Here is a 27,914-nt window from a genome sequence, read left to right on the forward strand (position 1 = left end):
CTCAGACCGTATCACCGCGCAGAAGGAAGCACACTCCTGGACGAGAGGCTTTTGGTCCGACGTAGCTGGCTTGTGGAGCTAACCGATAATGCTAGCTCACCGGAGCTAGCCGCTAGCTAGCAATACATTTCGTCCTCACCTCTCGTCCATGAGTACGCGTCCTTCTGCGCGATTAAGTCATTTCAGTGGAAATTCCCCATTTACTCTAATGTGCATGTATTGTAGAAGTAGACCAGCTTTAAAAAAGGTTGGTCAGTTTGATGTACTTTCCCCTTTATATGTTTCCACCATGTTTTAATAGTTGAATGTTTTGTGATTGGCAGACCCAATGTTTTTACAGTTTGTCAGTTTTTCTGCTTGGGGTGGAGATATGTTAAGATTCTGAGTTTTAATTAAATTTTCTTAATGTGTTTAAAATCTGCGGACCATTCTGCAGGAAGTTCTGCAGAATTCTGCGACCGCAGATTCCACGTGGCCCTGGTGATTGGCTAACATAAAACTTTTTGCCAGCTACTGATTTACACATTGCCACAGCTGACCATTTTTATCAAATGATTATACATAATGTATAATATAGTATCTGGCAGAAAACGTAAGGAGCTCTTAAAGAACCTGAGCACCAACAAGGATTCTACTGGGAGACCTAAACATAACATTATACACACACACAATGGAGCCCATGATGCAGCCCCTGCAAAGAATAAAGCAGGTTTCGCTAATGGACCATTGATCGTGCAAAAATCACAATCCAGGTCGTGTTTTTTTTCTATCCTTTCTTTGTTGCCTTTTGTAACCTCACTATTGCAATCGAACAGTGCCGAGCAACAAAAAGCCACCCTTTCCTCCTACACCCCGCAAGCATCTTGCTATTGTCCTCGAAGAAAGTAACAACACCAGTGTTGGGGAGTAACGGAATACATGTAACGGCGTTACGTATTCAGAATACAAATTATGAGTAACTGTATTCCGTTACAGTTACAATTTAAATAGTTGGTATTTAGAATACAGTTACATTGTTGAAATCAATGGATTACCTGACGATACTTATCTGTTTCACAAGTTTTTTCACTCTGAATAAAAGGCAACTCTATCGCATTTTCCAGAAGCCCCGATATGAAATCGAAAAAATTAGCTCCGTGATCAGTCACAATGGAGTCGGAACAGACAGAGCCAGGGCAGCAATAAGTTTCTATCTTGGAAATTCAAAAAGCATTTCACATTAAAGAAAGAACAGGGAGAAGAACTAAATATAAATGTGCAGTGCAGCCTCTGCTTGCCAGCAACCAGCCTCCTTTCAGCTCCAAATTACTCCACCTCCAACCTGAAGAAGCATCTTAAAGGAAGTTATTTTTTTAATTAGCCAAGGGTATTCGTCTGCTGTAGTTTTACTGGTCACCTTGCTATTTTAACATTAACGTGGGACTTTCCATTCTCCTATACGTATACGTGCTGATTTACTAGCTCCAGAGCCGTTTAAAGACTGACAACCGTTGACATGCTAACTAACGTTAGCTAAAATTAGCTTGTGGTAGCTTAGACCGCGGTTAGATTTTTGTAGTATGCAGTTCGGGACTACCAATACAATAATCTATCTGCTTGTTCAGGTACACATTCAGCCAGTTGGAATGAAAAGAACACACCATTATAGGCCTGTTTAGTAAGCTGGATGGGATGGTCGCATTCCTACACTAATAAAACGCAATTCAATGTAGAAGTAATCCTGAAGTAATCCAAGTATTCAGAATACGTTACTCAGATTGAGTAACGTAACGGAATACGTTACAAATTACATTTGTGGGCAGGTATTCTGTAACGAAATACGTTTTGAAAGTATCCTTCTCAACACTGAACAACACCCATCATTAGCTCCGAGAGCGTGCGCTCGGCCCTACGGCGTGCACGCGATGTGAACCACAATGCATTGTTGGTAATCATCACAGTGTGTGCTACAGATTCACACACATACAGTACGTGTTCTGTCAGTCAGAGGGCAGTTCCAGGCACTGCTGATCCTTTCTGAGCTTTCAGGAGGGATTAGTAGGCGGTAGCTATGGCGACAAGTAATTTTAGCTTATATGTATGCAGCTTTTCTCTCCAAACATTTCATTATATCATTGGATGATACAGGAAAACCAATTTGCTTCTGAAGCACAATGCCTTGGAGCATATTACTTAACATTTCAAATGAAATGCGATACAGCAATTTTCTATTTAGTATCCCCCCCCCCTCGCCCTCCTGCATTTAAGTTGTTTTAGTGTCTTTCTGTTGGTAATGTCTGTATATATCATTTTGGCCTTCTTGGGAAAAATTCAGACCTAAAACAAGATGTTAAGGGGAAGCTCTGCCATGCTGTGTAACCCCTGATCTAAACGCAGGGGAGCCAGGGAAATCTTTGTTTTAGATAACCTTTGTTTCAACAGCATCTTAGTAACTAACTAGTCTAAGTTTGTACCTCTTGTGTATTATCATAACATCAGAGTCCACAGAGAAAAAATGAAATACATATTATACATACCCAGTGATCTTTGAGAACTCCAGAAGGCTTAACGACACTGTTCTGAAGGTACTCCCACAATCCTTAAGACCTTCCTAGCCATCCAGGTTGAAAAAAGAAATGATGCTGCACGATAAAACCTCTTTCAGAGTTGAGGCTCTTTCCTCATCTAAACAGTGGTGGCCAGGAATGACATAGCCTACTGTATGTGTGTCCTGGCTGAATTTGTACAACACCAGCCCAGATGAAAAGGTTATAGTAAACAATATCTTTTTCTATATTAATTTGACTTTTTATCGTCTTATACTTTCAGAACAGCAGTAAGTGACTTTACGGTTTCGACACAGAAGCTAAGCAATGTACGGCTGTCGACGGGGCGAGCAGCAAAACGGATTTTAGCCACTTAAAAAAGGCTATCTCAAATAAGTCAATATTGGTTTAAGTATACGCTATAATTATTATATTTTATCCGCTTTACCTTGCTGTCAGACAGACTTTTTTTTTAAGATAATTTTTTGGGGGCTTTTTTCTTTATTATATAGTGACAGTGGATAGACAGGAAAGGTGGGAGAGAGATGGGGGATGACGCGCAGCAAAGGGCCGCAGATCGGATTCGAACCCGCGCCGCTGCAAAGGACTCAGCCTACATGGGGCGGCACGCTCTCCCTGGGTGAGCCAGAGGCCGCCCCGAGACAGCCCTTTCTGACGGGGAACTGAAGCCGTTATCTCTGCTCGCTTCAACGCCACCAGTCATTGTACTCGTTATTTTTAACTGCTTCGATCATTTCGTTTTGTTCGCGAGTTTGTTTCTCCACCTAAGTCCCCCAATAACACAAACAAACTAAGTGATCGAGGCAGCAGTAGGCCAGCAACTCCTGTGTTCTGGCCTTTAAAAATGACAGCGTACGTGTAAAAAAATGATATTGAATATTTAGATGGCTAAAATATGTTTAGCTGCTGCCACTGTCCACAGCAGTACATTGTCTGTACTCTTTGATAGGACAGCTAGGTGAGAAAGGGGAGAGAGAGAGAGAGGGGGAAGACATGCAGGAAATGGTCACAGGTCGGACTCGAACCCTGGACCTCTGCGTCGAGGCATAAACCTCTCAGTACGTGTGCGCCTGCTCTACCCACTGAGCCAACCCAGCCACTTGTTTTTGATTTTTAAGATTATTATTTTGGGGGGCATTAGAGGCCTTTATTTCCAACAGGACAGCTTAGACTTGAAAGGGGAGAGAGAGAGAGAGAGCGGGAACGCGAAGAGCCGCAGTTGAACCCGCGGCCGCTGCACCAAGGACTAAGCCTATTTATATGGGCGCGCGCTTTACCAGGTGTGCTACCTAGGCGCCCAGGATGTACTAGTTTTAAGCTTTAAAAAAACGATTTTGAAAAGTATTTGACTTTTGCACACTTTTATTTGCATGGAGCCTTTGTACTCGTACAAGGCCTCGGCTGTATGAAAAGGCAGAAAAGTGGCGAGGAGTTAGCAGGTCAGCGTTCAGAGACGTTCACTCTGCTCGCTGGGGTTCTAACAGGCGCTGTGTGTCTCTGTGTGTGTGTGTGTGTGTGTGTGTGTGTGTCTGTCTGTGTGTGTCACTGTGAGGAAGTGGGCGGTAATTACAGCTGTGCAGGAGTAGAAGATGTTCTCCTGCAGAGATGAAAACGCAACACACCAACATACACACACACACATGCATACACACACACACACAGTGCCCATGCCCCCGTTCCACAGCTGATAATGAGCATCTAATGAGCGGTGATGTCATTACAACAAACACACAGCTGCCTGATACCGGCTAACTCCACTTCTTCCCTCATCTGTCCACAACGGCTTGGAGTTAATTAGGCTGCACATGCTTAATGCTCCGTTTTTTCAAACAGCACACTTGTTACTATTTGAACTAATGTAATAACCCTGGCAGTTTGGTGACATGCAAAGTGACAAGGCTAATTATACATCAGATAAAGCTGAACTAACTGCCAGGACTGGTGAGAGGGGGAAGTGCAGAGCTGATGTTTAATAGAAGGTTAAAAATAGAAAAAATAAAATCTCCAAGTTGCAGCTTCATTTCTACAGACATTCCCAAAAGGTTACACCGAGTGGACTGGACTGCCCCCCCGCTAGATCAGCTCCGGCCTTTTACTGTGAACATGCAATTCTAGCAGGACAGCACAAGGTCATTTCTAAATTCTGTTACTGTATTGGGTTAACAGTTGCTAACGTCACGCAATATAATATGTGGCGTTTTCTTTTGCGGGGTCCAAATGTTCCACCAAAACAAGTTCCTTCCCGAGACTATTTTGCAGAGCCACCATCCCTGTATCCGGAGCTTAGATGCTAAGACGATGCTGATTGGTTTAAAGAAATGCAAACAACCCAGAGGTTGTTTTTTTCCTCCTATCCCAGAAGGTGTGTGTGGTGTAGCCAGACCTTCCTCCACAGAGCTGTGGAGATAGGTCTGGCAATGCGAGACTACATGGTGAGTAAACGCGCCACCTCTTTACTTTGTTCAACAACTTTACCAACACTGTGTTAAAAAAGCTTTTTGCACTTCCTGTCTGTTAGGCAACATCACAGAGTGGCAGTGTAAACAGCCTGGATCTGCAGTGTAGCCAGACCTTCCTCCACAGAGCTGTGGAGATAGCTCTGGCTATGTGAGACTACACCCTCTGTGAAATCAAATATCAATAATTAACCACACTCCGAATAGCAAAATCATAAATATACTCCCTGGTCCATAAATGGAAAAAAAAAAAAAAAAAAAAAAAAAGAGTGTTGTACTCAGTTTATTGGACAAAATATCTTACAGTATCTTGGATATACATATATACATATTCTCTTGTACTGTGTAGCACGGTTTATGAACCCCTGCAGTGACATCAATTGTAAAGCTGTGCCTCCAAACTTCAATGGATGTTTCAAAGATCTATTAACACGTCATTGACTTCCAAACACATTATACAAATCTTAATATAGAAAGCACAAAAAATAAGAATTTATCAGTGAAAAGTACTCACTCAGGACAGAAGAATCTTCATACAAAAAAACTACTTTTACAATATTTTTGTTTTTCTTTTTTTATCTTTTATCTTTTTTCAGCTATAGTATGCAGGTAATAAATATACCTGGAATTCCCTTTGTTTTTGTCATATGGTGTCGTTCTCTTTTTCCTCTGCATGGAAATCACCAATAAGGACTTATTCTAGAACAAATAAAGTAGTGGCTCGGCCACCGGAGCTTCTGCTGTCGTCTCCACCGCTGCCGCCACATTATCAGCAGGCCTCTCAGATAACGTACACATCGGTCTTCTCCCCAAGGAGCCAGTACGTTCTCATTTTGCCTTTGCCCTGGAACAACACAGGAATCAATAAGTTAATCAATGGAGAAGACGTGGGGGGTGGGGGTGATATCCTCTATTGGGCTGCCCTTTGTTTAAGGGTGACCTGGATGCTTACTGCAGCTCAGCTTACACTACTGAGAACTGAAGAACTGGTACTTGTTGATTTTCGGCTCGCTGCTTTTTTTTGTTTTCGACTGTCGTCTGCTGTGTTCAGACTCCGCTACATTCAGGAAGTGTCTTATTTAAGAGCAGATGCAATAAAAAGGGGATTTCATATTTCATTTATTTATAAGGACAGCGCGCATTCATTCTGTAAATGTGCCAATGTTAGCCAGCCGGTTAATTTTCAACTGTAGTCCTTTGGCCAGATGTTATGAGAACAATCAATTGACTTGGTCAGTTGTTCCCAGATGTCAAGTCAGCAATAAAATATTACACACATATACATACAGTACAGGCCAAAAGTTTGGACACACCTTCTCATTCAATGTGTTTCCTTTATTTTCATGACTATTTACATTGCAGATTCTCACTGAAGGCATCAAAACTATGAATGAACACATATGGAATTATGTACTTAACAAAAAAGTCTTATATTTAAGATTCTTCAAAGTAGCCACCCTTTGCTTTTTTTGAGAACTCTGCAAACCCTTGGTGTTCTCTCAATGAGCTTCATGAGGTAGTCACCTGAAATGGTTTTCACTTCACAGGTGTGCTTTGTCAGGGTTCATTAGTGGAAGTTTTTCCCTTATTAATAAAAAAGCAAAAGGGTGGCTACTTTGAAGAATCTAAAATATAAGACATGTTTTCAGTTATTTCACACTTTTTTGTTAAGTACATAATTCCATATGTGTTCATTCATAGTTTTGATGCCTTCAGTGAGAATCTACAATGTAAATAGTCATGAAAATAAAAAGGAAACGCATTGAATGAGAAGGTGTGTCCAAACTTTTGGCCTGTGTGTGTGTGTGTGTGTATATATATATATATATATATATATATATATATATATATATATATATATATATATATATATATATATATATATATATATATGACTATTGACTGTTGAATGTGTCGTTGAAAACCATCTAGTAGTAGTAGTTCTATATAATAATATTGAGGAGGAGATGCATCGTGATATTGAATGATTCGAATGGTTGACAGGATCATGGTAATCAAACGGAGTCATGAGACCAGTGAAGATTCACAGCCCTAATCGTCACACTTGTTATTTCAAAATGCTAAAAGCACGCTGTTGTCACGTCAAAAGATCAACATTTGTCCCAATCTAAACCCAAACGATAACTCCTCTAATGCAGTTTTTCCACTGCGTGGTAAGGCTCGACTCTTCTCTTTTGAGGTGTTTTCTTTGAAGTTGTGGCTATGACCTGGTATTTTTTTGGGTAGCAGCTCAGTCGAGGTTCCAAGCGAGCTGAGCCGATACTAGAAGGTGGAGTTAAAACACTGCTGTCCACTGATTGGTCAGAGGGAGCCGTCACTAGCGCGACATGGGACATCCTGCACACACCCGCCATTTTTAAAAAGGCCAAGCTACTGTCAATAGTACCCAGCCCACAAAATGTCCACAAAATGACACTGTACACTATGCCGTATAACAGACAAAGTGCAGATGTTTGGTTGCCGAGGAAACAATTCAGTGAGTGTCACGTTGAAGATAATGTCACAGCTGTTTCACACGGCGTCACTATGGCGATAAGATGAGGATCCTCCCTACACTGAGGAGGTACTATCTGAAAACCAGCTGGTACCAGCAGAGTGGAATCACAGCAGAAGGGACGACTGGAGTTGATTGTCAGAAAGTGAATCGACAACTATTGAGCAACATTCACGTATATTTATTCATTTAACTGTATTATTATTATTATTATTATTATTATTATTATTATTATTATTATTATTATAATATTTTGTGTAAACTTAATCTCCTTACATGATGATCTAAATGCTGTTTTAAAAAATTTTTGGTGCTGAGGGTTGGGATATACAGTGGGGGAAATAAGTATTTGACCCCTTGCTGATTTTGCAGGTTTGCCCACTTACAAAGAATGCAAAAATCTACAATTTTAATCATATGTACATTCTAACAGTGAAAGACAGAATCCCAAAGAAAATTCCAGAAAATCACATCATATGAATTTATTAAAATTGATAACCATCTGATGAGGAAAAACAAGTATTTGACCCCCTGGACAAACAGCATGTTAATATTTTGTAGAAAAGCCATTATTGGCCAGCACAGATGTCAAACGGTTTTTATAGTTGGTGACAAGGTTTGTGCACATTTTGGCAGGGATGTTGGCCCACTCCTCCCTGCAGACAGCCTCCAAATCATTCAGGTTCCGAGGTTGTCGCCTGGCAACTCAATTTTAAGCTCCCTCCAAAGATTTTCAATCGGATTCAGGTCTGGAGACTGGCTAGGCCACTCCAGAACCTTGATGTGCTTCTTCTTCAGCCACTCTTTTGTTGCTTTGGCGGTGTGCTTAGGGTCGTTGTCGTGCTGAAACACCCATCCTCGACCCATCTTCAGCTCTCTCACTGAGGGAAGGAGATGTCGGTCCAGAATTCCACGATACATGGCCCCGTCCATCCTCCCCTCAATACGATGGAGTTGTCCCGTCCCCTTGGCTGAAAAGCACCCCCAAAGCATGATGTTGCCACCACCATGCTTGACGGTGGGGATGGTGTTCTTTGGGTTGTACTCTGTGTTCTTTGTCCTCCAAACACGACGAGTTGAGTTGAGGCCAAAAAGTTCTATTTTGGTCTCATCTGACCACATCACCTTCTTCCAGGCCTCTTCTGAGTCGTCCAGGTGGTGAATGGCGAACTTCATGCGGGCCTGTACATGTTTCTTCTTGAGCAGGGGGACCTTGCGTGCGCTGCAGGATTTCAATCCATGACGGCGTAGTGTGTTACCAACCGTTTCTTTTGTAACTGTGGTCCCAGCTGCCTTCAGTTGATTCATCAGTTCCCCCCCTTGTGGTTTTGGGATGATTCCTCACCGTTCGCATGATCAGGGACACCCCACGAGGCAAGATCTTGTGTGGAGGCCCAGACCGAGGGAGGTTGGCGGTGGTGTGGTGCTTCTTCCATTTCCTGATAACTGCACCGACAGTTGATCTTTTTCTCCAAGTTGCTTTCCGATTCTCTTGTAGCCCATCCCAGCCTTGTGCAGATCAACAATCTTGTCCCTGATGTCCGTAGAAAGCTATTTGGTCTTGCCCATGGTGGTGATGTTGGATGCTGGTTGTTTGTGTGTTGACAGGTGTCTTTTATACAGGTAACGAGGTGAGGCAGGTGTATTTGATGTAGATAATTGGTTCGGATTGGGGCTGTGTCTTAAAGAAAGACTAACTGGCTTGTAGGAGCCAGAATACTTGCTGTTTGTCCAGGGGGTCAAATACTTGTTTTTCCTCATCAGATGGTTATCAATTTTAATAAATTCATATGATGTGATTTTCTGGAATTTTCTTTGGGATTCTGTCTTTCACTGTTAGAATGTACATATGACTAAAATTGTAGATTTTTGCATTCTTTGTAAGTGGGCAAACCTGCAAAATCAGCAAGGGGTCAAATACTTATTTCCCCCACTGTAAAATGTCTTCACTTCATCATTTTATCCTTTTAGACATTTGTGTGAAATGTTGTCATAATTAGCGTATTCATTTTTGAGCGTATTCATGTGTTATTGTGAGGTCAGATTGACCTTTGACCACCAAATTATAATCCTCATCAAGTCCAAGCGGACAATTGAGCCAAATTTAAAGAAATCCCCTCAAGGCGTTCTTTAGATATTGCATTAATGTAGTCTATATCCACGATGTTTCACTTCCGGGATTGTTCAGGTGCCGGCAGAAATTCCACCGGATGTCACTTTTTTCGGATGTCCGTTACCTTCCGCTTCCTTTGTGTTGTAATTCTAACCTCCGGTGGCTTTATGAGGACTATGGTTAACTGCTCCTCAGATCTCTGCAGGGTAAATCCAGACAGCTAGCTAGACTATCTGTCCAATCTGAGTTTTCTGTTGCACGACTAACACGACTTTTGAATGTACACGTTCCACCAAAACAAGTTCCTTTCCGAGGCTATTTTGCAGAGGTACCGTGGCTCCGCTCGCCGCTTAGCGCTGCCCAAGACGATTGTGATTGGTTTAAAGAAATGCCAATAAACCTTAGCTATGACTGTCCCTTCAATCCTAGCTATGTGTAGCTAGCTACAAATAGCTTTAATTTCTGGCGTAATTTCTGTATATTTACAGTTTGAATTTCATCACGCCACTTATACAACAACATCTCCCTAAATGTCTTATAAAGCTAACAACGGTGTCCGATTTCAAGTTAATTAATTTTTGTGAACAGTGGGGGTTTCGTTAGCTATGACTGTCCCTTCAATCCTAGCTATGTGTAGCTAGCTACAAATCACGGATAATTAGCTTCATATTTGGCGTAATTTCTGTATATTTACAGTTTGAATTTCATCACGCCACTTATACAACATCTCCCTAAAGGTCTTATAAAGCTAACAACGGTGTCCGATTTCAAGTTAATGAATTTTTGTGAACAGTGGGGGTTTCGTTAGCTATGACTGTCCCTTCAATCCTAGCTATGTGTAGCTAGCTACAAATCAGGGATAGTTAGCTTCATTTACCGCATAATGTGTGTATATTTACAGTTTGAATTTTGTCACACCACTTATACAACATCTCCCTAAATGTCTTATAAAGCTAACAACGGTGTCCGATTTCAAGTTAATGAATATTTGTGAATTTCAGAGGAATTCTAGGAGGAGCTAGCTCTCATTGATAGAGCTACATCCAGCCGCAGGCTCTATCAATAAGACTCGCGGACGAGCGGCGTCTATTTCCCCAATCGTTTGTTTAAATAACTCAACACATTATAATTACACACATTAAAAGATTAACTGGAACCTGTGGTAACAGATTGCTGGTGCAACAAGCTCGCTGACCGCGCTCTTACTCACACACACCGGGCATTTAGCTAGCAGGAAGAGGGGAGCTGCAGGCCCTGGAGCTCTGTCAGAGCACCGGCGTGTAGTAGTCCATTTGCCAAAAACCGGTGACTTTGCGCGGGTATGGAGTGCTGTGGGCTGCAAGCCGTAACGGAGCTCAATCGAGCTCAGAGCAGGCCGGGGTGTGTAAAGGAAGGCAGGCTGGGCGGCGAGGCAACAACCCAGGTAGCACCGGCGCTGAACTCCGACACACAGTCGGACAAAATTTGCAATTAGCCATAAAACGGCCCATATTTGAGCTTTACATAGTTGATTTCTCGCAGAAAAAAGTTTCAGAAGTGAATTTTGTAATGGAATAGCAGAGATCTGCGTGACCTAGCTAGATTCAGAAGACTACCTGATCTCAGGTCAGTTGTGTAGCCTATGTAAATGTTGGGGTGTGTTCTCTTAAGGTTCCGGATTTTGAGATGCTTGCGTAAGCAACTAGCTTTGTTGAGATTCGCCCGTTTTCAGCGGCAGTTTCAAAATATGAGATTTTCATAGTAAAGGGGTGACAGTGGGACTTTGAGCTTCTATGTATGTCCTATTTATCCACCGAACTGTTGTTATTCAACTATGATCAGTTTTGCATTCTATCACCCCTTTAAACTAAATGTATTTGATCCATTTCCAATAGCAATAAACTTGATGCAAGTGATCTGCCTTATTCAGTCTTGGTTAACGCTCATTTCTAGAACATTTCTCAAACGAGGCAAACTGCATCAAGCAACAGCAAGTCATTAAAGCACACTTGATTCAGCGGCCACAAACACCAGGGGGACTGCCTCTCTTAGTGCAATATTCGCTCTTTCACCAGTGCTTCAACTTGGCTTCATTTTAAAAAAATCAAAGGAAGGCTTCTTACCTTCATTTCTATATCTCCTCGTAACTGTAGATCAAAGTAGCCAAACTCATCCAGCACTTCTTTGGTGGCCGAGGAAACGTGGATCTTTAAGGCTGCGAAACACATCAAAAGCACAACAGATGAATGACAAAGGACAACTCGGACAACATCAGCAACACACTGCTTTATTCTCACACAGCAGATGAGGAAATGGAGGAGCGCTGTGTTCAGTCCCCTCAGACGTCAGCGGCTGAAATGTTAACGGTGGGGAAAATCAGTATTGTTTTGTCCAATAAATGCATACAGTGCAGAGATGTGAGACGAGATTCTTGCCCGTGAAGCTTCAGGCTGCACCGTTTAGCGCTGGCTAAGGGCCCTTAGCTGTAAGTGCTATGAATTATTTACCAGTGGAGGCAGAATACAGGAAGTGACTCAGCATTTAATCGATACATCTGATGACTACCCAACCACAGGGTCATAACACTGGTTTCTGTCACTGCTGGTTCAGAACAAAAATGTCAGTGTAGAAGGTATTAGAGTCAGCAGGTCAATACGTCTTGTATTCAGCTTTGAAATCATATTTTCACTGAAGAATGTTTCCATCCGGCCACACAGCAGATAGAAAGGCAGGAGTGAAATAGCAGTTTAAAAGTTCAATAAAGATAGAGATTTTTTTACGGTTTACAGAATCAGCCACACATATTTACTCTAACAATAAATCCAGTTAATCATAACAGTTATAATCTCTCTTTCTCAGGAAAAATATTATCGCCACTACCCCAAATTAGGAGAGTTAGAAAAAAACGTTTGTCTTGTCTGAAAGGGCATCCCTCTATCAGAAGACAGTAGTAGAATTACAATATGGCGAAACTGAATGACGAATATATATATATATATATATATATTAAAAAAATAGAACTGGTGCCCGGGTAGCTCAGTTTGTAGAGCGGGCACCCATATGAAGAGGTTTACTCCTCGACGCAGCAGCCGCGGGTTGGACTCCAACCTGCGGCCCTTTGCTGCATGTCATTCCCCCCCTCTCTCCCCCCTTTCATGTCTTCAGCTGTCCTGTCAAAATGCCCAAAAAAATAATCTAAAATAAAAAACAAGTGACAGTGACTCACCCTCTCCGTTGGACTCCATTCGAGATGCCGTGTTGACAGTATCTCCAAACAAACAGTATCTGGGCATTTTCAAACCGACCACGCCAGCACAGACTGGACCTATAAAACACACGCTAAATATAGTCACATTTGACAGCAGAGAAAAAAAAAAAACAACCATATCTGGCATGCTGGGAACTGCTGTCATTATCACACAACGCGTTTTTCAATAGGACGACAGAGGTGTGAGTGAAGGGAAACTGTGCTCAGAATGCTTGTAAATGACTCCGACGATGCTAAGTACCAGCCTACACACACTGGTCCTTTTCTGTTGCGTGTCAAGTGTCTGATTAAGAATATAAACAGTGCTGCCGTGAACGGATACAGTCTAAATGCTGTCTCAGAAGCCTCTCCTACGTTACATCAGACTAAATGCTGCAGACAGGTCAAGGCAAAACATCCTGAGTGCGTATGTCTAGTCAGTATGTTGGCATCCAGCAGTGGGAAGTTACAATTCACAACTGTCCTACACTTGAGCTTGAGTGCCCAGTTTATGGGATATAACTATTTGCTAAATTTATCGTATCCAACCTATCAGTAACCAAGAGAGCAATTTGTCCACAAAATGTCTACTTGGACAGTGAACTACTGTGTACGTCTTGGTAATGGAAGCTACAACTGAACAAGCTCACATAATTAAAAAAATCAAGTAGCCCTGTTTGGACCTCTGAATCACCGCCTGCATCTGTGATTTGTTCAACAATTCAAAAAGGTCTGGTGTGGTGCTCATTACCGGCTGTTACCCACTGGGAGCCATCAATTGTTGAAGGATAAAAGGCAGAATTAAGAATGGGATAGTCCGGATCAACACAAGATCATTTCCAGGATAATTGCCTAACATTTGTTAACTTTAATGATTGTAAAAATTTGCAAAGAATATCTAACTGGCATGTTTTGGGACCGATTGGGGGGGGTTGCTGTAGACGAAGTACACATGGCAATACACTGGTGAGAGCAAATGACATATATATACCATATATCCAGCTAATTTAAAGGTCCCATGGCATGAAAATTTCACTTTATGATGTTTTTTAACATTAATATGCGTTCCCCCAGCCTGCCTATGGTCCCCCAGTAGCTAGAAATGGTGATAGGTGTAAACCGAGCCCTGGGTATCCTGCTCTGCCTTTGAGAAAATGAAAGCTCAGATGGGTCAATCTGGAATCTTCTCCTTATGAGGTCATAAGGAGAAGATTCCAGATTCTCCTTATGAGGTCATAAGGAGAAGATTCCAGATTCCCCTTTCTCTGCTTTGCCCACCCAGAGAATTTGGCCCACCCATGAGAGAGAGACATCATGGCTTTCAAACAAGCAAAGTGGCAGTTGGTCAAGGCCCCCCTTCCACCTTGCCCCCCCCTCTCTCCTCCTCCTGTGGCTGTAATTCTGCACCAAGGCTGAATTTTGGGAAAGAGACTTCAGATACAGTATTAGGGGACCACTAAGGTCTATATAAAAGAGACTTCACATACAGTATTAGGGGACCACTAAGGCCTATATAAAAGAGACTTCAGATACAGTATTAGGGGACCACTAAGGTCTATATAAAAGAGACTTCACATACAGTATTAGGGGACCACTAAGGCCTATATAAAAGAGACTTCAGATACAGTATTAGGGGACCACTAAGGTCTATATAAAAGAGACTTCAGATACAGTATTAGGGGACCACTAAGGTCTATATAAAAGAGACTTCAGATACAGTATTAGAAGACCACTAAGGTCTATATAAAAGAGACTTCAGATACAGTATTAGGGGACCACTAAGGTCTATATAAAAGAGACTTCAGATACAGTATTAGGGGACCACTAAGGTCTATATAAAAGAGACTTCAGATACAGTATTAGGGGACCACTAAGGTCTATATAAAAGAGACTTCAGATACAGTATTAGGGGACCACTAAGGCCTATATAAAAGAGACTTCAGATACAGTATTAGGGGACCACTAAGGCCTATATAAAAGAGACTTCAGATACAGTATTAGGGGACCACTAAGGTCTATATAAAAGAGACTTCAGATACAGTATTAGGGGACCACTAAGGCCTATATAAAAAGAGACTTCAGATACAGTATTAGGGGACCACTACAGTCTATATAAAAGAGACTTCACATACAGTATTAGGGGACCACTAAGGTCTATATAAAAGAGACTTCACATACAGTATTAGGGGACCACTAAGGTCTATATAAAAGAGACTTCAGATACAGTATTAGGGGACCACTAAGGTCTATATAAAAGAGACTTCAGATACAGTATTAGGGGACCACTAAGGTCTATATAAAAGAGACTTCAGATACAGTATTAGGGGACCACTAAGGTCTATATAAAAGAGACTTCAGATACAGTATTAGGGGACCACTAAGGTCTATATAAAAGAGACTTCAGATACAGTATTAGGGGACCACTAAGGTCTATATAAAAGAGACTTCAGATACAGTATTAGGGGACCACTAAGGTCTATATAAAAGAGACTTCAGATACAGTATTAGGGGACCACTAGGGTCTATATAAAAGAGACTTCAGATACAGTATTAGGGGACCACTAAGGTCTATATAAAAGCATCCAAAGAGCACCATGTCATGGGACCTTTAAATGGTTACTGTATCCAGGTCACCTCGGCCCACATGTACACGGTTCCGGGTCAGACTCACCTGTGTGTATGCCTATCCTGAGTCTCAGCTGGTCGTTGGGTCTGTGTCGGATCTTGAACGTTTTGACCTCCTCTAACAACGCCAGCGACATCCCAGCAATCTCTCGGGCGTGCAGTTTCCCGTTTCGCACCGGCAGCCCTGACACCACCATGTAGGCGTCGCCGATCGTCTCCACCTGAGGGACGAATCATAAGGAGTGAGAGAGACATAATAAGACGTGATTCACATATTTCTGCTGGCCTTGAAGGTATCAATAGGGAGATCACTGTATCGCGACTGTGTTTGAGGTGACTGGAGCACTGGCGCTATAAAATGCACGTGCTCATACATTTGAGTTGCATGTTTAAACATAAAGTAAGACAAAAGTCAAGTTAAGATTGGAAACAAATACGTCACATCCTTGCATTGAAAACCATAATTGGGGTTTTTCCCACTGATGCTCCTGACTTACCTTGTATACGTCAAAGTTATCGATGATGGCATCAAAACAGGTGTACAGATCATTGAGCAATGTGACAACCTGCAGAGAGGGAGACAGCAGAGATTGTTTGATGATGTGACGTCAGCAAAGCACCAATAATACAAGGAGGAGATAAGTACTGAAAATCTTTAGCTGAGAGCCTGTGAGAGGTAAAATACGCTGTAAATCCAACACTGAACAGTGTTTTCGTTTGTTAAAAGGCTGACTGATTGGGAGGCCAGTGTGTCTGCAAAACCTCACAGTCTCCCACATAATCGGTGTTTGTCCGCCGCTGGCCGGCTGCCCACTGAGCCTCACTGACAAACACATTTACAGGATCAAAAATCAAATCCACAGATGGAATATTACAAACACAATCTGCGTTGAATTTACCAAATTGTGGGCGCCCGGATAGCTCAGTTGGTAGAGCCGGCGCCCATATATAGAGGTTTACTCCTCGACGCAGCGTGCCAGGGTTTGACTCTGACCTTTTGCTGCATGTCATCAGCATATCAATAAAGGCCTAAAAATGCCCAAAAAATAATCTTAAAAAAAGAAAGAAATAGTAATAGTTGTAATGTAGCTGTAATGTCAGAGGTTGGCTGTTTATTCAAAGACAAATGTATTATTTAGTCTTCATTTTTCGATGTTCTGTTTTAGAATTGTGTCTGAACTTTAATAAAACAACAACCATGTTGTCTCTTTATCTACTCGGGACATGTTGTGCTGTACTTTAAGAGAGAGAGAGCAGTGTTGAGTGAATGAGAACATCTAAACTGTGATGGACTGTGATCTAAATTGTGACAAACTTGTGATTGTTTAGCTCAGACTGAACTCTTAAGGACACAGTCTACAATTTAAATGTGGAGCAAAAAGTTGACCTGTCACCAAACTCAAAACACAGGATGAGAACCTGCTGTTGCTCAGATGATTGACAGGTCTTTTAATATAGAGCCTAAAAACAACAACAAAATGAGTTAATATTTGTTGTAATGCTGTTAAAGGTCTGTTTACAGACTAACGTAAAAACTGCATTAAAGCTGGCTCATATGTATTTTATTGTGACAATGTACGTAATTGAACAAAAAGTTGTTTTTTTAATGTGGTATTTTTTTTTTACTTTCAAACATGCAAAACTGGCACTCAAACACCAGGATTAGAATTCAATGTCTAGGGCTGTCCTGGACTAAAGACATTCTCAGTCGACTAACACTCACATGATTTTGTCCACTAATCGATTAGTTGAGTGGACATTAAGACTAGAAAAGCGCACTTTAAATGCAGTCCATTTACCACCTGTAAAACAGATTTTCTACACAAAGAATCATGCAAAAGCGCCACTTTAAATCTTGTGTTAACCAGAGATGTGCTCTGGTAAACATTCAGCACAGTCATTCAGAATGAAAAAACATAAAAATGTACTAATCGACTAAATCTTAGTCGACTGAGACCGAAGTGATTAATCGACTAAGAGGGAGCCGCCCTATCTATTTCTGGGGTGCAGAGAACTACTTTATGCGTTGTCTCATATTAAAATCTGCTTAAACCTTTCAGCTGTCCGCAGTATATCATACACATATATCAACTCCTGCACATACTCAAACCTGCACTTTCTGACTGGCTCTGGATCAAACATCCTCACACTTATGCAATGATTTGAAAATGGCTGTTGGCCCCTACAATTACAGGTCAACACACGGTGAAGTATTTGATGGACTGACTGGCTGACAGTGAGACCAAGGGCCACATTTTTGGAAGGTATTCTTGGGGTTGGAGGTATTTGGCCTGACAGGAACAACTGCAGACAGTATTGTGGGCTAAAAAAGTGCCGTCACCTGCTCTGTAGGATTTTTGGGTTGAAAAAAACATCTATATTGTATTTGATACCGGTATTCTAGATTGTGAGGGCGGTACAACAATATAGGAATCATAATACGGTGATTTTCATAGAATTTCTAATATTTTGTTGGGCTGCCATTATTATAAAAGCAGTATAACCAATTGTATCATTCTGTATTGTTTACGAAATTTATATAAATGTTTAAGAATTAAGTATAATGTTTTTTTTGTTTGTTTTGTTTTTAATAAATGCAGCATTTATATAGTTTCAGTTGAGGAGTTGAATGATAATGGCATCATTCATTGGGAGGGGCTTGTACACACACGGTTATGTTGGTTTACTAGCACTACAGTACTGGATTAAATGTAACTGTATGGGATACGTTGTTGTACTGTATGAATATCTGGCCAGTTATCTCAGAAGGCTGCGGCTCGTCTTTTAACAGGAACACACGCAGGCGAGAGCACGCCCCCCCCATACTGGCCTCCCTTCGCTGGCTCCCTGTACGTTTTACAATTGATTTTAAAATGCATATACAATTGTACAAATCACTAAATGGGCTAGCCCCAACCTATCTCTCCAATCTTTTACAACCTTACAACCCCCACTGAGGCCACCCTGGTCAGCTGACCAGTTGCTCTTTGTAGTCCCAAGATCAAGGCTGAAGCACAGGGGAGAGCATGCCTTTATAGTTGTAGGTCCTAAACTCTGGAATGAGTTGCCTCTACATGTTAGACCTTGCCCCTACACTGCCTGTTTTTAAATGATCCCATCTTTATTCTCAGGCTTTTAAAACACTATGATAATTGCCTTACTATATTATTGTGATTTTGTCTTTAAACTGGTCTTTTAACTGTGCTCTTTTTATGTTTTGGTTATCTTTGATTGTACAGCACTTTGGTTTTTGCTGTTCTTAAATGTGCTATTTCTTAAATACATTTGGATTGGATTTAGATATCTTTTAAGATTAGAAGAGCATACGCCCATTCTTGGGGGGGGGGATCCCACTCCATCTGAAGGTGTCAGATTGTCCATCAACACTTCAGGTGTGACATCACGATAATGTATTTGCTCTAGAAAACCTCCCTTTGGTATTCAAGTGAGAGGGAGATATGTGATGGCACAATGTGACTCAACTCTGCGTCAACACACTCTTCCATCTAGCAACTCTACTATTTTGAGTTGCAGCCCGTGTGTGGCAACACGCACTGTGGAAAACTATGAGGCACACTGTACTGTGACCTGACACTAAGCACTTTTATGTATGAACAGAGAAATTCACTCTGACTGTGATCACGAACAGTTTTTTTTTTTTTTTTTTTTTTCAAGCTTTCGGAGTAGCTTGGCAGATGTTGAGAAAAGTCAGGAAACATACACAGATAGACGGACAGGAACAGGGAGCTGCAGAGTGGGAATCTGCAGCGACGTATTGTGTACCTGTAGCGGTGTACTCTCTGCAGACATGGACGTGAAGCCCACAATATCGCTGAAGTAAATCGTGACGCTGTCGAACGCTTCCGCCTGCACCGTCTCCCCTCGTTTTAGCTGCTCTGCTACTGAGCTGCATGCACAGAGAAAGAGGCATGAGGTCAAAATGTTAACAATACTCAAATGACGAAAAAAAGAGAAAGTCAAACAATCAACTACAGGCCCTAAGAGTGACGTTTTGTTGACCATCTTCCTCTTCCTAAAACACAGCTACAAAATGCTACAAAATGCCTGGCAGGTTCAATTATAACCGCGTGCCACTCCCCTCCATCAAGGCCATCCAGGGCAAGCGATGCTTGCGTAAGGCGCGCAGCATCATCAAAGACTGTTCCCACCCCACCCACAGCCCACTCCCCTCCAGGAGGCGAACCAGCAGGTTCAGAGGAAGCTTCTTTCCTGCGGCTGTCACCCTACTGAACTCTAGCTCTGCTTCCCGGTGACAATTAACCTGCTAAGCCACCCCCCCTTGGACAATTTACACTACCCTATCCCACCCATACTGTTTATTTATTTATTTACAAATGTACATACTGTAATTACACATATACATAGCCATATTCTACTGCTCTTCGTACTATTCATCCTTACTACTCTTATAATGTTACCACACTGCACATAGCTGTACATATCTGTCTATATGGTTCATACTGAATATCCATATTTGTTCTGTTTTTCTTATAATATATTCTGCTAATACACTGAATATATCTATATTATTCTTACTACTAGTATAATGTCACTGCTACTACATTGCACATATCTGTACATGTTGTTCATACACTGTTCATATTACATAGCCATATTTATTTTGCTCTTATAACACTGCAATATATTTCTTGTCCTGCCTATGCACCACCTGTCTATACTTGAATTTCACATTGCACTTTTCTGCTTTTGTGCACTTCTGGTTGGACGCAAACTGCATTTCGTTGTCTTTGTACTTGTACTCTGCACAATGACAATAAAGTTGAACCTAAACTAATCTTTGCTTAGTCTGCTCACGCTAATTTTCACTCACTCAAATAACACCAAGGGCAGAAGCGCTGTGGCAGAAGTCAGCTAGTGCGCTGAGAAATGATATCTGTCCTTTCTCCCAAGCTCTTCTCTGTATGACTTTGAAGGAGGGACGATTTTTCAGCAGGAAAAGAGGATAAATGGGTGAGAAAGATGGGATTTGCTACTGCAGTGTTATCCAAACGCCTAAACCCGCTACCATTTCTGCTCTTCTGTCTCCCTTAATGAGCAGTTTGCCTGTCAGCTCTCTCCGCTTCCTTTCATCTACAGTGAGATCGCACCACGGGGAAATGGGTTTCTGTTATTAAAACGTAGCGTTGGGAGAGATTTGGAGTCTTTAATTAATACAGGGATTTATCACAATTGACAGTGTCACTGAGCCACGCCGGTAACACTCGCCCTATTTGATAGATTCAAGTTAATTGGAGTTTTTGGAAGGACTAACTTGTGAATGTTTGCTCTTACTGTGGTAAAATTTGATAGAGGAGGTTTTCGGCTTTCCTTTTCTCCTCCAGGTAGGCTTGTGTTCGCTCCTCCACCAGGTTCTCCAGGTTATTGGCGTACTGCTCCATCCTGGACAGCAGGTTGTTAAGAATACTGGTGCTGCCTTCCCTTTGGACACACACACACACACACACACACACACACACACACACACACACACACACACAGTATAATTAGGTGATATCCACACAAACCCCTGGTCAGTGAAGAGCTCAGGTCCTAAAACACTACTACTCTATAGCATAAAATACACAAATGCTCTTAATGTTGATCCAAAATAATGAAATGAAATAACATAATATATACCAAGTATGATAACAATGGCACCTGTCATTTCAGCAGACCCAAATGGAATCTGCCATTTGACAGTTTTCTGCAGTGATCCAGAATGAAAGTCTGTGGGATGTTCTGCTTGGGGTGTAAACATTGTGTAAACATTCTTTTTTTTTTAACATTCTTTTTCATTTGTTTAAAATAGTGTGAGGACATGCATTTCAGTGAGCATATCATGATGTTAAGGAAAATTGAACATTTGAGCAATTGAACCTTTTGTTTTGTTTTTCTTTGTTGTAGTAATGTCTCTGTGTTTTGGTGAGAGCAATGTTATCATAACGCTGACTCAAATGACATCACTTAAGGCAATTTAGCAGACTTTACATAGCTCCCACTGCAGCCACAAAAGGCTTTAAATAACTTTTTCACATGTACAGTAGTTCAGTGTATAAAATCAGTGGAATTCTCCTTTCAATGATTTACGGATTTATTTATTACGGTCATTATACAATAAAGGATTGCACAGTGAAATGTAGCTGTACCCCCCACCGTGCTACACACACAATTTAAGAAATTTCAATTATTAAAGAATATAAACAATAAAAAATTATAAAATCTAAATAAATGAAACACATTTAAATTATTGGTCCTGTACTCCCATATGTTTTATCATGTGGATTGAAAATAATTTGTCTCCGAGCCCAAGCTGAGATACACGGATGACATCATCAGGATTATTTCCTCAGACAAATCTCTTCCAGACCCACAGAAAGACATCCTACAACTGTTTTCACAGGCTGAGTAATACTAAGCATGACACGTAAACTGGCCTCTATGTGTAAAATTGGTGGAGTTCAGAGGTTAAATGGCAATGTTGCTGTTTGAGGTAAAAATCAAATCCTTAAAAGGCCTCACAGAGTCTCTGAATGCTGTAGCTGTCTCTCCTCCAGCCACCTGCGACCAATGGCAACCACTTTCTAAAAAACAAACTCTCTTTCTGTGTAGGTTAAACTGAAGAAAAATAAATACACCAGAAAAACATATTACTGTTCCACTACGACTTTGTTAATACATCCAGCAATGATACATGAATGGTTCATGTTTGTATAATGTATACAGTTTCTCTGATATATGAACACACAGTTGCTGGAGGAAAAACAGACACTCCAAACATTCTGTAAAATGTCTCTGTTTACGCCTCTACTGCTGCAATTGTAGCATTTCACATTTATTTTATAATTACATAATACATGTATTGTATAACGTGTGTCTCAGGAGGCTTCTACATTCATATGCTTACGCACACAAACACACACACAAACATACATGGACACGGATTTACTCCGACATGAGCAAGAAGGTGAGTCATCCACACCACCGTGGCGGCTAAACGCATCAATGCCTCGCCTGGCATCCAGCCATGCTTCTTGTGGGTCACAGATCCTACACACGCCCACACGTTGTTTAAGTTTAAAGAACAAAACATCAGAGGGAGACATGATAGACAGTGATGCGTATCAACGCACAGACATCCATATTTCCCTTATTCAGCCACCTTAATAGTAGCGGTGAAAGCCTGAGAAATGTCGCTGTGCTGAGCATCGTGATGCTAAAGAGATGAGGAGCCAGAAAGTTATCATTTCAGCAAGTGATTTAATCCTGAAGCCTACATTTTTGGTGTCAATAGCGCCATCATATATCCATTCATTGCCTAATGCTTTTCAGACTGCGAGCTGCCGCCTCCGTTGTTGACATCGCCATGACACCGAGGTCGGTGGCAGGCAGAGAGGGGGCAGTTGCTGCTCTTGTATCTCGCATGGGGATGCGATGATTGGTGCCGTTGTGGTTCGCCATGTTACCGTGACAACCACAGAAACCACACCAAGGAAAATGATCCAGAAGCTAATTTTACTGGTGTGAATACCATCAATTATTATACACCTCTTCACCAGCAGTCAATAAAAGTTCACAAAAAAAAAAGAAAAACCACATTGGAGTAACATCAGCTTTACCTGACCTTGACAAAAAAAATGATTTTACCTTCCAGAACACAGGCGTTAGGGAGCGCCCAGATAGCTCAGTTGGTAGAGCGGACGCCCATATATAGAGGTTTTACTCCTCGACGCAGCGGGCCGGGGTTTGACTCCCTTGGCTGCATGTCATTTACCCCTCTCTCTCCCCTTTCATTTCTTCAATAAAGGCCTAAAAATGCCCCAAAAATAATCATAAAAAAAAAGAAGAACTCAGGAATTGCTGGTCTACTGCTGCCTCGATCGTTTAGTTCACTTGTGTTATTGTGTGACTTTGGTGTCTGAAAGGGTTAGTTTCAGAGATTCACCAAAGTCACACAACACAAACAATCGAACCGATCGAGGCAGCGTAAGACCAACAACTCCTGTGTTCTGCTTTTTTAAAAGATTATTTTTTGGGGGCATTTTTAGGCCTTTATTGACAAGATAGCTGAAGACATGAAAGGGGAGAGAAAGAGAGAAAGAGAGAGAGAGAGAGAGGCAACGACATGCAGCAAAGGGCCACAGGTCGGAGTCGAACCCAGGCCCGCTGCGTCGAGGAGTAAACCTCTATATATGGGCGCCTGCTCTACCAACTCTATTATTATTACCTGTCATTATTTACGTATAAATGAAGCAGTTATTTCAAGGGTATTTCTCCGGATTTCGACAACTAGCTTAACTGTCTAGTAAGCTGTCTCTGACTTTTGACACTATGTTCTCTGAAGTTTGTACAAAATTACCTTTCTTTCCTATGAAATTATTAGAATATTTCTGACTCAATTTAAACTGCTATAACTCTTGACAACATTATGCAATCGCAACCAAACATAGACCACATGCATATTAAATCTGATTGATCATGCAAAATCGAATGGCATTTCACATGGGGATGACCCTACAGCATGAGGAATCATTTGCACTAAGCTGTAACGTAGTTATGAAGTTTTTAGGGAATAATGGCTGTCCTCAGCCAGTCAGCATGTTTATCCATCACTGCGCATTTTGATGCTGATCTGGATCCAGACACTGATAACATTTTGTACTATATATATATATATAAAAAGCAAATGTAGAGGGCTGTGCAGTCTTGGCTCTCTGGGTGCTTTCTTGTTTACAAAGTGGCTAAACATTCAGACAGCTTTAATTAATTTTCCTGAAATGTGTGCACTGATGTGCCAGGTGTTTCAGAAAAACACAGTTGAGAAAAACATGAAATACATGCAAGAAAAAGGACAGTTTAATTGCTGAACACAAAGTGAAATAAATATAAGTACAGGGACCGACTTGATCTGCACGGGGAAAGGTCAGCTATTCATGGCGAGCAAAGTGTCAGCTCCCTGTGTGGGTTAAACCGAACCGTTTAGTGCTGAACACCCCTCTTGTGCCGCGCCCTTCAAGCTTAAACACACACACACACACACACACACACACACACACACACACACACACACACACACACACACACACACACACACACACACACCAAAAATAACACCCCATCCATCACGTCATGTCAACAACATACATTTAGCTAATGAAAATAACCGACAAACAGAGCATTAACGCACAGGTCTCAGAGGCAACGGGCTTCATAGACAAGGAGGTGCTTTGCACACGGCTGTTGTCAAGAGCATCCTTGAGTGCTTCTGAGAATGTCAATCATAAGAGCTCGCTACTCCAAGCCGCCACAAATGGAAAGCTATACATCACTGGGCTCATCCTACATTGACTTACATAGCTAACAGAGAAGAGGTCAGGCTGAGAGGATTAACCCCCCAACCAAACAATACTGTTCATAGGGTTCCTTCCAAAACCCCTGCTTTTAGATTTCAATTCCATCAAATCAACACACGTTGTGTACAGCTGTCATTCGATCTTTAAAGGAGAAAAACGGCCACATAAGTCTTTTGTTCGGCACATATTTACGCTTATAGTGGCGGCGCCCTCTAGTGGGCATAGTTATTTTCACGGGACTACATTATAAGAACACCAAGTTCCTTGAAAGGAGGCAGTTGGGGTTGTGGATGGGTCCAGGACTTTTGGATGTTTGCATCTTAATGCATTCGTGTGCAATTCACAGTATCCTTCTCGTCACATCTATGTGAAAATTGTTTGTCCTTGAGGTTCAAGGCTCAGCAGTCATCATGCAGCACAGCATTGTACAAAGAAATGCAACTGCAGTCTTATGGATTTGATTTCACAACAATGTAACTAATGAATGTAATGGTCGTTGGCGTCCAACTCTCAAATCTCTGACATCAGAACGGCCTTGAACTCACCATAAAGGAGGTGACGGTAATATACTTCGATGAAAACAATAAAGGCGATGACATCTGTGATGGATTATTTGTTTCAAGCACACTTCAAATCTCTGCTGGCTGATTTGCTCTGATGCTCTGGCTAAAAAAAACTGAGTATTACCTGTGCTAATTATAAAGGGCCCTTAAAGTCAACAGCAAGTTCCCTATGAAATAAAGAATAATGATGATATTGAACAACGAGTTCCAGCATGCATGAAAGACAGACTGGAAGTAGCACTGGTGCATTAGCATAGACTGTAAAAATAGTGGACGTAGCAACCGTGACGCCACCCATCTGGGGAGGATAACTCCGCGACACGTTTACAGCTATTTTAATGTACACAGTGCCATGATAAGCATTGCTAAGCCTCTGTCCTGATTGACAGGTTGGTGTATAACCACACCCATAAAGCATCCCTGCTTTATCGTCTCTTTTAAAATAAATGGGATCGTAATTTACTAAATGAACATCATGTATAGTTATCTATAACTTTACGTCTGTGCTGCAGTAGATAGTAGACAGATACAGAGATATCATGTGGAGACCACAGGAACTGCGATTGGTCAGCTTGGGCTGCTTGTGTCTCGCCCAACAAGTTTCCAGAAATTGTTGATGTGATTTTTCTCCTTTTCAAAACCACACATCTAACAATGCCATCTCCACTGCACACCTCCTGCTCACAGTGACTGCCACTCTCGTTCACGGTCAATGACAGCATGTCAACACGATTGCTTTGGCAATGGTGTCCTATTCAGCAGTGAGACGAGGTAAACCGCCATCGCTCGGTATCACAAAGTGAACTGAAGAATGCAAGCACAATGACTGTACGTACAGTAATTACAGCGCAACATGGACTGGTCATGTGCTAAGCTAGATACTAAAGGTCATGACCATGTTAGAAGCAGAAAGCTCCAAGTTGCCATTCAGTGTAATTGACCGTGACCAGTGTTTTGATCTGCATGTCACAACTCCGGGGACAGGAAGGTCGACTGCAGCTGGCAGACCTTGGAGCTCAACAAATAATCCCTCTTTTTCACATCGCATGTGGAATCGTACGCACTGCAATGGCACACATACAGTATATACTTCTGTATCCGCTTGTTCCAACTGAAGCTATAAAGGTGCTATGACCATAGATACAGATAACTAAGTCAAGTATTCAAACCCAAGATCCCATGTTTATAATGGCTGCATTGTTACAACCAACTGAAATATTCCAGATGTCCTTTTGCACAATTTTACACACATTTCCTTAGAGTTTGGCACCATATTTGGTGTTTTTGAAAAACCTTTGGGATCTTGACTAGAATTTCAAAGGCCCTGAAAACGTATTTTCTCGATTAGTCCCACATGAACACACCATTCTTGTTATTTTAGATGAGAGATTTCTGTATTTCATTTTTTCACCTCACTGGTTTGAAGGGGCATGCCTTTGACTGTGTTCTTCGGAAGCACATTACCATTACTTGGGGGATAGTGACCTTATCTCATAATTATGACTTACTACGTCATAAATACAAGAAAAGATTTTTGAATTATGAGATTGTTTTCTTGTAATTCTGGGATCTGTTCTCGTTATTGTGAGATCTAATTTCATAATATGATACATTTCCTTTAAATAATCATTCTTCTAATTACAAAATAAGGCCTCAATTTTTTCTGTATTTTTACTCATGTAGTACAGGACTTCTCTATAATGGTATTTTTTAGGGTTATAATAGTACAAATATTATTATATCTGTACATACTGTATATACTATTTTACACTTTCCCAAACAGCTCTTACAAGCCTCTAGTTGATTACCAAAAAATTGCTTTAAATTGTTTTCTTTCCGTGTGTGTGCTTTAGTGTCACTTTGTATCAGCAGGGATGCTTCATACAGTAAGTCTTTCTGACAGAGCTGCCCTAGTCCAGGAAAAAAAACATCCTTGCCTCCCTTCCTGCGTCGACATAAAACTCTGGACCAAAATATGAATATGAATGATTCATGGGATCATTGAACAAAACAATACCAGAGACATGGACTCACACACCCCAATTTCTAACACACACACACACACACACACACACACACACACACACACACACACACACACACACACACACACACACACACACACACACACACACACACACACACACACACACACACACACACACACACACACACACACACACACACACACACACACACACACACACACACACACACACACAGAGATGGAAAGGCAGCAAAGAGCACTTCCTGTCAGGAATTACAAACAGCCTTTTATCCACAATTGCTTTGGCGATTTCCAGAACATTATTCTTTTTCCTGTTTGTCTTTTTAAATCTCTTAAACGTATCAACTTGCACGGCAGTCAGAGGGACACTGGATTCTCGACACAGTGTTCACTATTTGAATTAGCAGGGAAAATACTGACGGTCTGAGAAAGAGCAGACTCCGTCGATTTCAATTTGTCAAATTGTCTCCGGATGGAAGTGTCGAGAATGT

General features: G+C 41.4%; 1 protein-coding gene across 1 annotated transcript in view; it reads right to left on the bottom strand.

The window, feature by feature from the left end:
- Nucleotides 1-5,272: 5,272 nt before the first annotated feature.
- Nucleotides 5,273-27,914, bottom strand: part of npr2 (natriuretic peptide receptor 2) — a gene marked incomplete at its 5' end in the record, with an annotated part of 74,282 nt that continues 51,640 nt past the window's right edge. Inside the window, 7 exons of the mRNA XM_028602184.1 lie at nt 5,273-5,846; nt 11,733-11,824; nt 12,836-12,934; nt 15,528-15,702; nt 15,979-16,047; nt 19,265-19,388; nt 20,795-20,941. Of these exons, the coding sequence (XP_028457985.1) occupies nt 5,784-5,846; nt 11,733-11,824; nt 12,836-12,934; nt 15,528-15,702; nt 15,979-16,047; nt 19,265-19,388; nt 20,795-20,941 (769 nt within the window). The remainder of the gene's footprint in view (nt 5,847-11,732; nt 11,825-12,835; nt 12,935-15,527; nt 15,703-15,978; nt 16,048-19,264; nt 19,389-20,794; nt 20,942-27,914) is intronic.

Source organism: Perca flavescens, chromosome 16 (assembly GCF_004354835.1).
Source record: "Perca flavescens isolate YP-PL-M2 chromosome 16, PFLA_1.0, whole genome shotgun sequence".
Lineage (NCBI taxonomy): Eukaryota > Metazoa > Chordata > Actinopteri > Perciformes > Percidae > Perca > Perca flavescens.